Below are 15669 nucleotides of genomic sequence, written 5' to 3' on the forward strand. Positions count from 1 at the left end.
CTTTCCCCTTCCCAGTCTCTTACTCTGGGAGATCTTCACTTCCCTGCCTCTCACTCAGGGTTCTTCCAAGAACCATCCACCACCTTCATGTGTGTGTAATCCTCGGACCCCAATAACAGCCCAGAGCAGAGGACACAAAGAAGAATAAAGAAAAGAAAGGAAAAAGAGGAAAAACGGCTTCTGATTTTCTGTTTGTCAAAGAAATTACAGTCGTACCTTGGTTCTTGAACCGAATCCGTTCCGGAAGTCCGTTCGATTTCTGAAAACGTTTGATAACCAAGGCACAGCTTCCGATTGGCTGCAGGAGCTTCCTGCACTCAATCGGAAGCCGTGGAAGCCACATCGGTCATTCAGGTTCCAAAGAACGTTCGCAAACCAGAGCATTCACTTCCGGGTTTGTGGCATTTGGGAGCCAAAATGTTTAAGTCGCAATGCATTTGAGAACCAAGGTACGACTCTAGGATGACATCCAACTATTCTACTTTCTGTTAAGCAGCGTTTTTCCGGTCTTCACTGGCAACTTCTAGCATGAGTGAGAGAGCCGCACCTTTCTCGCAGTGCACCCCGAAGGAGCCCCTCTGGCATGTGCACTCGTAGCTTTCCATGCGAGGACTACACATCCCCCCATTCTGGCAAGGGCTGGGCTTCTGGATGCACGGATGGGAGCGGAAGGACGAGATCTCGACGGCACCACGGATGTTCTCTTCCTTCAGAATTGGGATGCCTTTTATAGAAATCTGAGCGGGTGGGGAGGAAAAAAGAAGAAACAAAAGAATCAGGGTGGGTTTTATTTTATTTTTAAATTAAAAGCCAGGGACACCTTGCCAGAGAAGGAGGAAACCCAGTAATTTTTGCAGGCTTGTTACTTTATTTCGTTTATGATTTGCTTCCCACATCTCGCAGCAATCTAAAAAGAAAAGGATATTGGCGAAAAGTTTCTGGTCCAATGCAGACTGGGGTGTGGATTTCCCTTTTAAAAGGCTCGCTGAGAAACGAAGGTCTTCAGTAGCCCCCAGAAAGACAACAGATGCTGTGTCTGTCTAACATGTCCAAATGGGAGGGAGGTAGGTGCCTCCAACCTGAAGGGCTGGCTTGTACCAAGTATGGATTAGACCTTCTGATGAGATGGTGTCTGCAGGGGCCCCCCTCCTGCAGAGCACAGTGATGGGTTGGATATATAAGGGTTGGGACAGTCTTTCAGGCATCCTTTTAGGCACCCATACGTATTGGGCTTTGGACACATGTGCAGGTTAACCAAGTCTTAGCACCGCAGAGACAGAATAGGCCTTAGAGGTCAGTTCAGAGATTGCAATAATGTCTCCCCTTAATCTTCTCTTCTCCAAGTTAAGGAGATTTCGTTTCTTTAAACTATTTCTCGCAGGACTTACTTTCCATAATTCTGCCCATCTTTGTTGCCCTCCTGTGAACCTGCTCCAATTGGTTTACGCTCTTCTTGGAAAGGGTTCAGAGGAGGGCAAGGAAGACTGTCAGGTCCTGCAAATGAGCCCCCAAGGAGATGAAAAAAAGGTGTTTATTTTTAATGGATGGTATCTCTAGTAAAAATGGATTGTGAGCATTTTCCACCAGGCAACAGAGCCAGGGATCCTCCTATAGGTGTTTAGGAGATTTCAATGTGAAACCATAACTTTTTTGACACACAACAAGGATGAGGAGTCTCAGGCCCCCCAGGTCTCTCTGTCTGGCATTTGAGACTCTCCCCAGGGCACACCCCTGCACCAACTCTGCTTCACACCCTCCCTGAGTGTTTTTGCCCGGCTGCGATGTGTCCTTGAGCTCCAGTAATGCCTTTTGCTTGCCCGGATGGAGAACAGAGAGGGGTGTGTGTGAGTGTGGGTAGAAACTAGCTTCCTGAACACATAAATTACATTCATTGCTCCACCCATTTTGCCTCTGGCATGTGGCCCTATGAAAGTTGTTCAGAAGGGAATGTGGCCCTCGGGCTCAAAAAAAAAGTTTCCTTATCCCTGAGGTACAATAATATCTTATTAAATGAAGCACACACACCACAAGTGGCCGCAAACACAAACTACGTAGCCCTGATCTCATCCCATGAGGAGCATTACCGATTGACAGAGATCATATATGCCTCACCCTCTGGATGGCGCCATCAAAGCTGGTGGAAATGGCCGCAGCACGGGCGAGCTTGCTGAAGTCGGGTGCTCCCCCAACGTAGAGGGGTTCTTTCAGGTTAAGGGAGGTGTGAGGAAGCTGGATGGGCGGGGAGAAGGGGAAAGAAAAACACACAGTGAGAAAGGAGAAGACCCAGGCTGTAACTCATATCCCTCTCTGTCCTGGGACAGAGAAGGAAGCAAGAACCAGAGCTGGGCAACCTCAGGCCTGGAGGCCAAATGTGGCTCCTACCTGGCCCCTGGAACTCTCCTCCAAGCCAGATCTCAATTTCCCTCCCACAGTGGTTTGGCAATCAATTCCTCTTCCCAGGAAACTCTGGGAATTGTAGCTCTGTGAGGGGAAATGTGGTCTCTGAGCAACTCTCAGCACCCTTAATGAACTACAGCCCCAGGATCCATATAGCGCACAGAGGGCGACTCAGACATGAAGCCACAGAGGAAAGGCACCCACCCCCCAGCCCTTTCCTTCCAGGTTCCTACTGTCCCCGTTGTGAGTCATGGCATCAAAGCCACCTCTGGATGCGTTAAAAAGGCTAAATCTAATGCACAATAATATTAAAAAATGGAGAAATGGCCAAACTTTCTGGGGGAAATGTAGGGCGAGGGGGTGAGTGGAGAGGAGAAACAAACAAACAAAATAGTTAATGAACTTAATGACTCCTTAAAAATAAAAAAGGGAGGAGGAGGAGGAGGAGGAGGAGAAGAAGCTATTCTAACAAAATGAAAAACCAACAGGTGATTTTTGTAAGATGGAAGAACAGGCAGGCAGGCAATGATAAATTACTGGCGGCTGGATGGAGAAGTGAAGAGAGCGACAGGGTTTGGGCGAAGGGATGAGCCAGTGTCAGGTGAGATGGTAATGAGGACCGTCATACTTATCTTTACCTTACGGGATTTCTGAAATCCAGACAGCAGGGAGGAGAAAGGGGTGGGTGGGGGAGAAGGAAGAAACACAAACAAAAATCAAAAAGAAAGACGGAGAGAGAAAGAGACAAAAGAAAAGATCAGTGCAATAACATCACCAGGCAGAAAAGAGTCACACAAGATACAAGCGGCAACCCTGTCCCCTGGTTAGCGGGCTGTTGGTAGAGTAAAAGGTACAGAGCAGAGCAGGGGCCACAGGGAAGGAGCAGGGGCTTTCTGATAAGACACGAGGCAGCAGCTCTTTTAAAAAGGAAGCTTTAAAGCTGGGAAGAGGAGAAAAAGGAGCATGTGTAAAAGATCAGACACAAGCCACAGGCCTATCGGTTTGCTGTTCTGCACAGTTTTATTCTGCAGCTTCCCCTTTTGGAGGTGTGTTTCCTTCCCAGAATTAAAAGGAAGGGTGGGGAGAAGCCATTGTGTTTCAGATAACTAGGCTAAGCTTGGAGACAGGGGTCAAAGGCTGGTGTTTTGAAAGTAGAAATGGGCATGGTGTATACCTTGGTCTGTTCAACGACGACAACAACAAAAACCACCTTATGTACAGGGGACCTTTTTCATTACAAATTCTTCTTGTGTACCGCAGAGGATTCTGGGAAGGTTCTAGGGCATGTGCTTAGTATGCGGAGTGGGTGTGCCAGCCAGCTGGAAATATTTAGCTGGACGGAGAGATGCAAACAGCACTAGTGATTTCAGATGCGTAGGGAGAAAATTGAGATTGAGCGCAGGTGGCATAAAGGAGACGACCAAAATGATTAAAGCATGAGAGGATCTTTCTTACATGGAAAACTTACAGTTTTGGGGAGGGATTGAGTGAAGATGGGAAGTGGCAGGACATGATTCAGTTATATATATTTATGATTGGTTCACAGGCTTTCACCAGATGTCAGGAGTCAACCAGTGAAATGAACAGTCAGTAGATTACAGATGGGCAAGAGAAAATGTCCCCTCTCATGATGTAATTTACTTATGCCATGTGCTTATAATGTGTATATTCTGCTAAGAATACCAGTGTACTGGTATTTTATGTACCTTTATACTATATCATTTCATATTTGAAACTACACTATTTCTGTACTTAAACGTTGTGTTTATTTTAAAACTATCGCACTTATACGTCGTGTTTAAATTTACTATTAGTTTAACACTGGTATTCTTAGCAGAATATACACGTTTTTCTCCTCTACTCTTGAGTAGGCATTATTCCTTGTATTGAAACTTTTGGCCAGAGCTCTTGGTATATCCTGTTTAGTGTACTTTCAACAAGAACTCCAATTTCTTTAATGTGCTTATAATGACCACTGGTTTAGCTAACTTCAAAGGAGGGATCAAACAAATTAATGGAGGAATGATCTATAGATTGTGACAGCTATGAAGCCACCTTGTTCACGTCTAAATAAGAATACAGTAGGGAGGAAATGTTGAAGTGCTGTTGCCATCGTCTCCTGCTTGTGACAATTTCTAGCTGGATGCTGTTGGAGACAGAATGTTGGGCTAGATGTTGGGGTCTGCTTCACATCACACAACCCCTATGTGTTAAAAACAGAGGTTGCAGGTCTATGACTCCCATCATCTCTGACCAGGGCTGTTGGAAGCTGAAGTCCAGACATATCAGGATGGAATAATTGTTTGATGTCTTCTAAAGCTAGGGACAGAAAACCCAGACGTTGCCAGGCTGCAACTCCCATCATCCCTGACCACTGGGCCAGGGCAACACCATCTGGAGGGGCCACGGGTTCCCTGTCCCTCTAGTAACCATTTGGAACCCCAAACTGATTTGTGTGTGGACAATCTTATGTCCCTCGTCTGAGCCGAAGGGAGAACACCACTGACTGCTGGCTTCTGGATGCTCAGCCAGGTCAGAGGGGCTGCCACAAACCACTTCAGCTCATTGGACCAACGCTTAGGGCTCACCCACTTACCGGAGACTCTCCCATGATCCGTTCGCCGTTATTGATCCTCATCACCCCTTTGCGGGCGTTCCTCTCTAGTGATACACTGATCCAGGTGTTTAACGGGATTGGTTCCTTGCTCCTAGAAAGGACGGGGCAAGTGTATGACGGGGGGGGGGGGGAGGGGGGAGGAGAAAAAGGAGAACAGAAAGTTTACAGTGGTGCCCCGCAAGACGGAAAACCCGCTAGACGAAAGGGTTTTCCGTTTTGGAGGCGCTTCACAAAACAGATTTCCTATGGGCTTGCTTCGCAAAACGAAAATGTCTTGCGAGTTCCTGCGTTTTTTTTCCCTCCCCCCCCCTTTTCTAAGCCGCTAAGCCGCTTATCAGCTGATCCGCTAAGCCGCTAAAAGCCGCTAATAGCGCTAATCCGCTAAGCCGTCAATGGGCTTGCTTCGCAAGACGAAAAAACCGCTAGACGAAGAGACTCGCGGAACGGATTAATTTCGTCTTGCGAGGCACCACTGTATTTACACAGGTCTGATTAACGATGCAGTTCTAGACACACTTGCCTTGGAGTTAGTCCCTCCGACTCCAGTGAGACTTACTTTTAAGCAAACCTGCACAGGATTCTGCTCCTAGAGGATATTATAACCCAGGGGTAACAACCACTGAAAGAATGAGCATGGGATTCCAAGTTTGTTTTGTGTTTTAGGCAAGCCTACCCAGACCTGTAGAACGATGGAATGTGTTTTAATAGCTTTTTTGCTTACTGTTGATTTTTAATTCATTTCGGTGTGTTTCCATCTCTCTTTCTGCAAACCACTTACAAGGTAATGATATACAAATAAATACATTTTCGCAATGTGATCAAATGCACACAACATAGAGTTAACCTCACCTAAACCTGCCCTACATTAGTCCATCTTTTGACATTTGAGGTGTATATTTTTAAGACCCACTTTATTTCTGTGATTATATGTTGTTTTAGATTGTTTTTAATCTTTTGTTTTAATTATTATAACTTGCCCCAGGACCTTAGAATGAAAGGTGGGTAATCAACAACAACTACTACTGCTACATGTCTCTCCACCCCCACTCTTAACGCTACCCCCAGAAAGAAGCTGATCGTACTTGATTACAGCTGCTCCTTTGCCCAGGTCGTATCTATATTCCAGGTAGCCGTCATGAAGAGCCAGGGAGATGAAATCCCCTTTGCCGTCTGTCTTCTGCCCATTGTAGAAGATCATGCCACTTGGGTTCTTCGCTAGGAACACGACTTCCATGGCCATCTTCTCCCTGAGGAATAGCGTAAGCCCAAGGCTCAACTTTCAGGTCTTTCTCCCCATAGAAAAATGGGTAGCAGGAGCCTCACTAATGCTTACCACCCAGAATACGCCCTTGTGTTCCTAACCAGGTGTCCCTGAAGACCTCACAAGTGACTTTGGTTGAATACATGCCTTACGTTTAAAGCACATTGCTTCCATCAAAGAATCGATGGAAATGTTATTTGGTAAGGGAGGTGTGAATTGCAGTTCTGTGAGGGTTAAGCTACAGTTCTCATGAGTCTTGCGGGGGGAGACATGGTTGAAATGTATGGTGTGTATGCAGCCAAATTCTCTTGCAATACTCAGGGTTATGGTGTAGAAACAGCAGTTGGGAATAAGACAGCAATTGATATCTCACCTCCGACGTCCCAATATATTCTACCTATGATCTCTGAGATCCTGGGCAGCTGCTGCTATCGGTCAATACTGGGTTAGACGGACAAATAATCTGACCCGGCCTGAGGCAGCTTCCTATGAATACTGCTGGAGTGGGTGGGTGGAGATGTGACTTTAAACAGCAGCAAAAAACAGAGGGTTTTTTCATGCAGGAGAGGCCAAGGCCAAGTTTAAACCCTGACATCTCTGGAGAGGGATGGGAAAGACTCACTCTGTGAAACCCTGGAGAGTGGCTGCCAGTCAATGTAGACAATACACTGGTCTGACTTGGTATAAGGCAAGTTTCCAATGCTCCCGTGATATGTATGCCCCATTAAACTGAATCACTTTTGCACAGGCGAAAGGGAGGTGAGAAAGCAGAGGGAACAGAACTTACTGCAGCTCTGGCATGAAGGCTTGGAGACCGTTCAGCTCTAGGTAGGAGAACCCATTAAATTCTGGCAGGAAGGGAACTGTCTGGTCCAGCTCTGTGACTAAAGGAGAGGTAGAAATGGAGGGAACAAATAGCAGAAACGTCAGATTAAGTGGCCAGCGGGGATGGTCCCAGACAGAGAGATAGGGACGCTGACAGCTCAATCCTATACATCTCCACTCAAATTTAAGTCCCACTGGGTAAGTCCCAATGGAGCTTACACCCAAGTAAGTGGTCATGCTGGCTGGGGCTGCTGAGAAAACACACAGAGAGCTATAAATTCACCATCCCTGGAGTAAAGGCTTGCAGCATCAACTGATGCCTCCCACCCCAGTGTAAGTAGCAACAATGTGGGTTTTCTTGAAGAAATTTGAACCACTAAGTTTTCTGCCCTAAGTTGATGCTGATTTAGCATGCTCATTTAACTTACATTTAGTAAACAAACAAACAAACAAACAAACAAACAAACAAGGCATGCCACATGTTTGCATAAATATCTGAAATGTTTTTTGTCGGTAGTTGAAAGTAAAGGTAAAGGGACCCCTGACCATTAGGTCCAGTCATGGCCGACTCTGGGGTTGCGGCGCTCATCTTGCTTTATTGGCCGAGGGAGCCGGCGTACAGCTTCCAGGTCATGTGGCCAGCATGACTAAGCTGCTTCTGGTGAACCAGAGCAGCGCACGGAAACGCCGTTTACCTTCCCGCCGGAGCGGTACCTATTTATTGACTTGCACTTTGACATGCTTTCGAACTGCTAGGTTGGCAGGAGCTGGGACCGAACAACGGGAGCTCACCCCGCCACAGGGATTCAAACCGCCGACCTTCTGATCGGCAAGTCCTAGGCTCTGTGGTTTAACCCACAGCACCACCTGCGTCCCTAGTCGAAAGTAGTTGAACTATAATATTAAGCGGGAAAGTGAAATTCATTCACTTACAGGGAAATCCTGTATTTACACTTAACCCCACTAAATGGGATCTACTCCCTAGAAAGTGTACTCAGGATTGCAGCCTTTCAGAATCTCCTGTCGATGTCTGCACATTAGTAGTTCCCCCTGAGTTCATGGGCACTCACTGACAGGTAAGTGGGTATAATACAGCAGCATTTTAAATGTTATATCAAAACCATTTCAAAGCTCTCACTGGAATCTGGAATATTTTAATACATGACAACTCAACAGCATGCACACTTCTTACCCAGCTAACTTTCACTCAGGATAGACCCACTGAAATTAAGGGTCCTAAGTTAGCCAAGTTTATTAATTTCACTGGGTCCACTGATTAGCATTGGATGCAACATTATTTAAATGTTAAAGGGAGGGGGTGGAAACAAGGTGGAAACACACAAAATGTTATTAAAATTATATACGGGTTGCTTGTCAAATATATACTGATTTTAGCATGCTGGAAGAGAAACGCACATAAATGTGATCCTAGGAATAATCACTTGAACAAAGTTAATTTTATGTTTGATTGGTCCTATATCTCATTGCATTCGTCCAATTTGACCTATATCTAAAAGTGTTCTATCTCCGACCATATTCAGCCCTGCAGTGTTTTTCACTCCACACCAACCAATGTGTATCAGACAAAGCACCACTTACCTGTCTGACAGAACTCTCCCTCCCGCCCCATGGGGCATTCACACTTGGCGCCCCCTTCTGGCAGCACCAAGCAGGTGGCAGAGATGTGGCATGGGTTGGGGTCACAGGGATTCCTCTCGTCAGCACAGGTTGGCCCTGAAGGAAGAGGAGAGAAAGGTCAGCTAAGTCAGCCACCATGTTGTTTCGATACAATTGTGTTTATCCTGGTAGTTACTGTTAGCTGGTTTGGGGTTTTCTCTTGGGTACGAAGATATAACATCATTTATAGAAAGCCAGCATGTGAGGGAGAAAGATTTTGGCTGTCATCCTCACCACTCTGCAACTCTGAAAGACGGTACGGTATCCTTCCCTACAGACCCTCCTGGGTGCTGAGATCAGCAGAGGTGGCCCTCATCGTAGTTCCTTCACCCTCCGAGGCTCAGTGAGTGTGGCGGCCCAGGATAGGGCCTTCTCTGTGGCAGCCCCGAAGTTGTGGAACTCTCTTCCCACAGAGATGCACCTCGCGCCTTTCATAGAATGCCGATGACACACATCTTTACCTCGCCTTTCAACACTGAGGTGAATATTTTAAGAACCGCCTTATTTTTGTGATTGTTAAGATGCTTTAAACTGTTTTTAATCTCATGCTTTAATTGATGGGTAGGCAAACTAAGGATCCAGCCCAATCGCCTTCTAAATCTGGCCCGCGGATGGTCCAGAAATCAGTGTGTTTTTACATGAGTAGAGTCCTTTTATATAAAATGCATCTCTGGGTTATTTGTGGGACATAGGAATTCGTTCATCCCCCCCCATATGGTCCGGCCCCCAAGAAGGTCTGAGGGACAGTGGACTGGCCCCCTGCTGAAAAAGTTTGCTGACCCCTGCTTTAATTGCCGCAACCTGCTCTGGGGCCTCGGGGCGGGTAAGTAACAACTCTGCAGCCGGGAAGCTATCATGTTAAGCAGAAAGGTTCAGGTCACCCTTCCCACCACACCTTGCACCAAGAAAATGAGCCTATGAGAGGCAAAAGGGCCCCTTCCCCTGCCACACCCTGCTAGGCCAACCTGTGTAACCGTTGAGGCACTCGCAGTGGAACATCTCCGCCTCTTTGACGTGGCAGAGGCCGCCATGGTGGCAAGGGTTGGGGTGGCAGGGGTTGTTGCCACACTCGCCCACTCTGCTGCCGTACAGCACGTCGCTGCCCTTCTCCCTCAGGTCGTACATCTGGTTGTTGACGTCCAGCAGGCGGATGCAGCCCTTCAGGCCAGTTGTGACTGATGTGCGCTCTGCCACCCTGAGAGGAAGGCAGAAGAACAAGGCCGAAGTTCAGGAGGGGTGGCTGGATGGGCAATGCTGGAAGGGCAGCTACAGCGAAATCCCATGTCCAGGAGGGATATGTGGGGGAGGGACCAAGGCACATGCTATCCCTCTGGAAGGTCCAGGGTCAATCTCAGGCATCTTATAGGGACAAAAGAATTACTAGCTCAGGAAAGTCTACAGCAGCCTACCCAATCTGGTGCTCCCCAGTCCCCAGTCAGAGCATTGGCCAAACCTAGCTCAGTACTACCTGCACGGACTGGCAGTGGCACTCCGGAGTCCCAGCTCCAAACCTGGGACCTTCTGCATGCAAAGAGCCTGCTCTCCCACTAAGCAACGGCCCTTCCCTATACTGCAGGGAAAGATTCGCCGGACATTGTATACATTATATTTCGGAGGAAAATAACTATTAAGGCTCTTTTTCAGAGTGGGGCGAGCGGTTTGCACTCAGAGAGGTTCAACTGTCAATCTCAGAGGCTTTTAACGATTCCAAGGGCAGCTTAACAGTCAATCCCTCTTCCCAGGGAACTCTGGGAATTGTAGCTCTGTGAATGGAACAGAGGCCTCCTACCAGCTTTCAGCATCTTCAAAGAATTACAGCTCCCAGATTTCTTTGGGAAAAGCCATGGATGCTTGAAATGGTATCCTAATGCTTTAAATGTATGACCTCAGTGTCTGCTCAGGATACCCTTACTGCCAATCTCAGATGCTTATAGCCTAAAATCCTGGTCTACACGTGTAGCAGAATAAGGTGGCAGAATCCTGGTTTGGCATTATGGTGAGCTGTCCTAGTCATCCTCCCGGACGTGGGCTAAATCAGAGATTCCGTTTTCCAATTTCAGCTTTCAGCTGTGCATTTTAACGTTGTCACTGCACCTGTCTTAACACTGACACTGAAATTTAATCTGTATTTGTTTTTGTTGCTGATGCTGTGCATCTTCTCCTTTTTTTGCTAGCATGGAGAAGCAGATTGCGACTTGCTCTTCGCGGGTGTCATCATTCTATCATTGTTAGTTCTTCTATAAGGCATTGTTCTTAGAACGTCAGCCCTTGTTGAGTTGCTTATTTGAATCGTTTGTTCCTGCAGTTCTGCCAGTTTTGATGATCCATTTTTATAACCAGCGCCATTGTTATGGAATATTGATGTATCTTCTAGGTATAAACAGTGCAGAATGAGACTCAGGAAGTAAGGTATATAAGGAAACCAGGACTGACTGATTTTGATTGCTCGTCCAATTATTGGAGGGGTGGTTTTGTTTTTGTTCTTACTTTTGTGTTTTTTATATTGTAATTTTAAGTTGTGAACCACCCTGAGATCTACGGATGAAGGGTGGAATACAAATTTAATTAACAACAGCAGCAGCAGCAGCAGCAGTAGCAATTACTAAAATAGCATGTTGGAGAGAAGGGCTCTAAACCGCCTCTCCCTCCTGCTGCACTACTTTTCTACATGCAGGGAGTTTCTTTCTTTTTAATTAGCGCTTTTCCCCACAAAGACAAAAGCATTCGACCTCTACTTGTCATGGGGTTCTAGAAAAACCCTGCAAACAAATTAGGAAGATTCCACACCCACCTACCCACTACTTACGCTGCTATTTGATCTTCTGGGGCTCCTCCAACAAAGAGATCCGTGTCGAGATTCAGCCCATCCGTGCCGCTGGGGCTCTCACCGTTGACATGTGGCTCCCCATCCACGGAGAGCATGCCGTTCCTTCGATTGCGGTTGACAACCAGCTGGTGCCATCTGCCAGGCTCGACGGGCACTCTGCTGGTGATGATGCCTGTCCCAGAGCCCGTGTTGAACCTGGAAAAGAGGAAGCAGAGGAGTGGAGGGGAGAGTTTTACTTTGACCAATGCTGCTGGAGAAGGGAAGGCACAAAAGGATGCAGAGTTTTTGAAAGAATGAGAGCACAGAGGATAACATGGGGAATACTTTAGCAGCAGCATTTTTGCATCCCACGCTGAATCAGGGGGCTATATTCTGCCACCGACCTCTCAGAACCAATGTGGGAAGAGGTGAGACTTCCTGGGAAGAAGACTCTGCCACCTACAGAGTTCAATGTGGTGGTTGGTGGACAAACCCTATGCAAATCGGGTGGCTAACCCTCTGCCCAAGAGGCTGATCCGGTCCTTCAGGCGGACTTTTATGGCCTATCAATTTGGGTGGCAGTGGCACAAAGGCAAGAAAAGAAAAAGCGTTGTATCCAACCAAGTTTCACTCAAGACTAGGCCCATTGAAATTAACGGACCTGCAGTTAGTCATGTCCATAACTTTCAATGGGTCTACTCTGAGTAGGACTAGCAATGGATGCAGCCCCACCCCCCACCAAGCTCAGCACCCAACTCTTCTCTGCAGCTGATTTGCATGGATCAACTCAGGTAAGTGTGCACATGTGTTGTATGAAGTGCCCCCCCCCCCCACTGCTGTTTGACAGCCCTCAGAGAATTGATCTAGGACAAATGTGGCCCTTGGGTCATGAAAGGTTGGTACCCTCTACTGTATGATATAGCACTTCCCACCAATTCTTGACACCGCCACCTGGGAAGATGCCCAGATTGAGGAAGGACACACATTAAGGTGTCCCAGTGCACCCTGATTGATGTTTAGATGCCCTCAGCTCCAAACTCTCCAAGGGCTACATGGAGAGGACCATACTGCCCCCAGGCCTGAGGTTCCCCACACCTGCTATAGGTCTGTTGCTGAGCACTCTGGGAAATGCTGGACTAGGTGGGGCTTTGCTCTGGCACAGCCGGGGCTCTTCTGATAAGTTGTCTCTCTCAGCCTTCCCTCCGTTCCTGCAGCTGGCGTGGTCCCTGAGCCACAACAAAGCCCACTCACCTGAGCTCCACAAAGCCGTTGACCAGCGCCAGGGAGATGAAATCCTTGCCGCGGTTCTGCCCATTGTACAAGAGCAGCCCGCTGAGGTCAGAAGCCCGGAACTCCATGGCAATGCGCACGGTGTGGTACGCCTTCATCATTTTGAAGGCCAGGTAGGATTTTCCTCCAAAACTGGGGATGAAGTACCTGATCGCTGCAGAGGGCAGGCAGAGATGGTAGAGTGTAAAAGGTGAAGCGTTTTTTTTATTATTTAAAAAAGGCAAGCAGAATGGGAGAAAAGAAACAGCGCGAAAACCTTATTATATATCTGGAGTCTTTGATATTTGAGATAGAAAGCATCCCATTTCAATTCAAGCAAGGGCGCAGCAATGATCTGCAACTGACAAGGCTATAGCAAATGCCCTTGAGATTTGCAGATTCACTTGCCTTGCTGTGCTGAGACAAAAGACGTTTTCAAAATGCTGGCCTGCTCCCTGGACAAACAGAGGTGTGAGGCTTATCCTCTGCTACAGTGGTACCTCGGGTTACATACGCTTCAGGTTACACACTCCGCTAACCCAGAAATAGTACCTCGGGTTAAGAACTTTGCTTCAGGATAAGAACAGAAATCGGGCTCTGGCAGTGCGGCAGGAGAAGGAGGCCCCATTAGCTAAAGCGGTGCTTCAGGTTAAGAACAGTTTCAGGTTAAGAACGGACCACCAGAATGAATTAAGTACTTAGCTTAAGTACTAGCTTTGGGCAGTCAATTTTTTTCAAACCTGGTACCACTCCTTTTTTTTGCATAATCACATACTGCAGGCAACCGTATCTGCTAGGCTATTTTAAAAGGGCTCCGCTGTGTGTGTCCCCCCCCCCCAACAAACACAGTACCACCTCAGCAAGACACTTACATTTTTCACAAACTGCCCCTCCTTTTCCAGCTGGGCAACTGCAGGTGAATTCCCGGCCATCATCCTCACAGGTGCCGCCGTGCAGGCAGGGGTGGGAATCGCAGGGCCGTGCCGGCTTCTTTGGGGTTGGGGTCAGGCGCATGGGCTTCTTCCTGGCGGTGGTGGCTGGAGCGGTGGTGACAGGCCTCTTGGTGGTGACTGCCCCGGTTGCTTTACCATTGGACCTCCCTGGGTACAGGGCCCGGGGAACAGCAGTGGTGGTGAAGTGGCGGGTGGTGGCGGCAGCCGGTGCCATGGTGCTGGCCGTCGTGGTGGTGGTCGTGGTGGTGAAAAGCTGGGGGATCCAGTCTAGGGAAAGCCAGTAAAGGAGAAGTGAGTTTTGGGGGCACTGCTTAAAGAGGTCCCTTTCTTCTGGGGAAAGAAGGAGAGTTTGGATTTGATATCCCGCTTTATCACTAACCGAAGGAGTCTCAAAGCGGCTAACATTCTCCTTTCCCTTCCTGCCCCACAACAAACACTCTGTGAGGTGAGTGGGGCTGAGAGACTTCAGAGAAGTGTGACTGGCCCAAGGTCACCCAGCAGCTGCATGTGGAGGAGCGGGGATGCAAACCCAGTTCACCAGATTACGAGACTACCGCTCTTAAACACTACACCACACTGGCTCTCAAAGCCACACTGGCTCTCAAAAGGATGTGGCTCAGTGGTAGAGCACTTGCTTTGAATGCAGAAGGTCCCAAGTTCAATCCCTGGCATCTCCATGTAGGGCTGGGAGAGATCCCTGCCTGAACTCCGAGGGAGACAGTACCAAGTCAGTGCAGGCAATGCTGAGTTGAAGGGAGCAATGGTCTGACTCCGTATAAGATTGCTTTCTATGTTGCTATACGTTGCTAGCACCAAGCTTTCGGAGACCTCCAGGAAAGGCAACATGCATGATCTCAACTTGGACGAGGAAAAGCAAAAATTATCTTTTGCTGACTGCCAACCCTTGTCACCACACCTGGGCCTGAGCATTCGTGCTCAAAAACGCATCTTGCAATCTGCAGGTATCATCCCACCTGAACAGTCCCAGCTCTCAGATTGCAAAGGGTGCTTTTTACATATCAAGCACTTCTTTCTGCATTAAGAGAGCCCATCAATTGCAATGCGAACATTGTTCCTCTGTGCTTTTGCTGGGGACACAGCAGAGGATCAAAAGTGCGGGGGAGATCTCATGCTCATTAACTGTGGTAAAGCTCCCGTCTTTCCAAAAGGAACCAAGGAGGGCTTTGAGGCTGGAAAAAGGCAGATCTCTCCCCCCCCATCCCCCCACACAGGGGAGTCCAGATGAATCTCTGCGGCTCAACAGAAACTTACCGGTGTTTCAAAACGAAAGTGGAAAGGGGGGGGGGGGGGGGACAATATGCCAGTAGGCACTTTTTGATAGGCTCTGGGCATGAAAGCAGCCAAGTGGAGACATCTTTTGAAAGGGAAAAATGCAGGACCCAGGCAGAGAGGGAAGGAAAAGGCAGGAGGGGGGAATGCAGATGAGGATTGGCCTGGGGGAGGAACTCACCAAAGTCCATGAATTTGATGTTCTCCTGCTGGGGCCTTTTCACAAGGATGGTTTTCTTCTTGGAGGCTTTGATCTGCTTCAGAAGGGCCCTCTGGATGTCGGCAGCTGTGTAGGTGGTGGCTGCAAGGACCCAGGAAAGGGAAGGAGGGAGAATGAGGCATTGGAAGGTTTGAAACATCCTTTTCACGCCATCCTTGGAAACCATCCCCTTTCATTTCCCCCCAACTCCCACGGAAAAGAGTTCGGAGGGCCAGCACACAGTCAGTTCCAGCCACAGACCTCCCCTCTTGGTCCTTGCTGCAGGGCAAAAGGCACATCTTAGGAGGAGGTATTTTTTGCCCTCTGGCTCAGACGTGCTTTGAGCTTACAAATGACCTTCTTATAGGCAAGAGC

General features: G+C 48.0%; 1 protein-coding gene across 5 annotated transcripts in view; it reads right to left on the reverse strand.

The window, feature by feature from the left end:
- Positions 1-15669, reverse strand: part of AGRN (agrin) — a 244704-nt gene that overhangs the window by 14727 nt on the left and 214308 nt on the right. For all 5 annotated transcript variants that reach the window (XM_079986657.1, XM_079986656.1, XM_079986658.1 and 2 more), the window contains 11 exons: positions 15277-15396; positions 13725-14072; positions 12835-13027; positions 11584-11799; positions 9743-9972; positions 8700-8834; positions 7063-7159; positions 6097-6261; positions 4994-5105; positions 2113-2229; positions 548-737 (listed from right to left, as the gene is read on the reverse strand). In XM_079986657.1, the coding sequence (XP_079842783.1) occupies positions 548-737; positions 2113-2229; positions 4994-5105; positions 6097-6261; positions 7063-7159; positions 8700-8834; positions 9743-9972; positions 11584-11799; positions 12835-13027; positions 13725-14072; positions 15277-15396 (1923 nt within the window). The remainder of the gene's footprint in view (positions 1-547; positions 738-2112; positions 2230-4993; positions 5106-6096; positions 6262-7062; positions 7160-8699; positions 8835-9742; positions 9973-11583; positions 11800-12834; positions 13028-13724; positions 14073-15276; positions 15397-15669) is intronic.

This window comes from Podarcis cretensis (genome assembly GCF_951804945.1).
Source record: "Podarcis cretensis genome assembly, chromosome: 8".
NCBI lineage: Eukaryota > Metazoa > Chordata > Lepidosauria > Squamata > Lacertidae > Podarcis > Podarcis cretensis.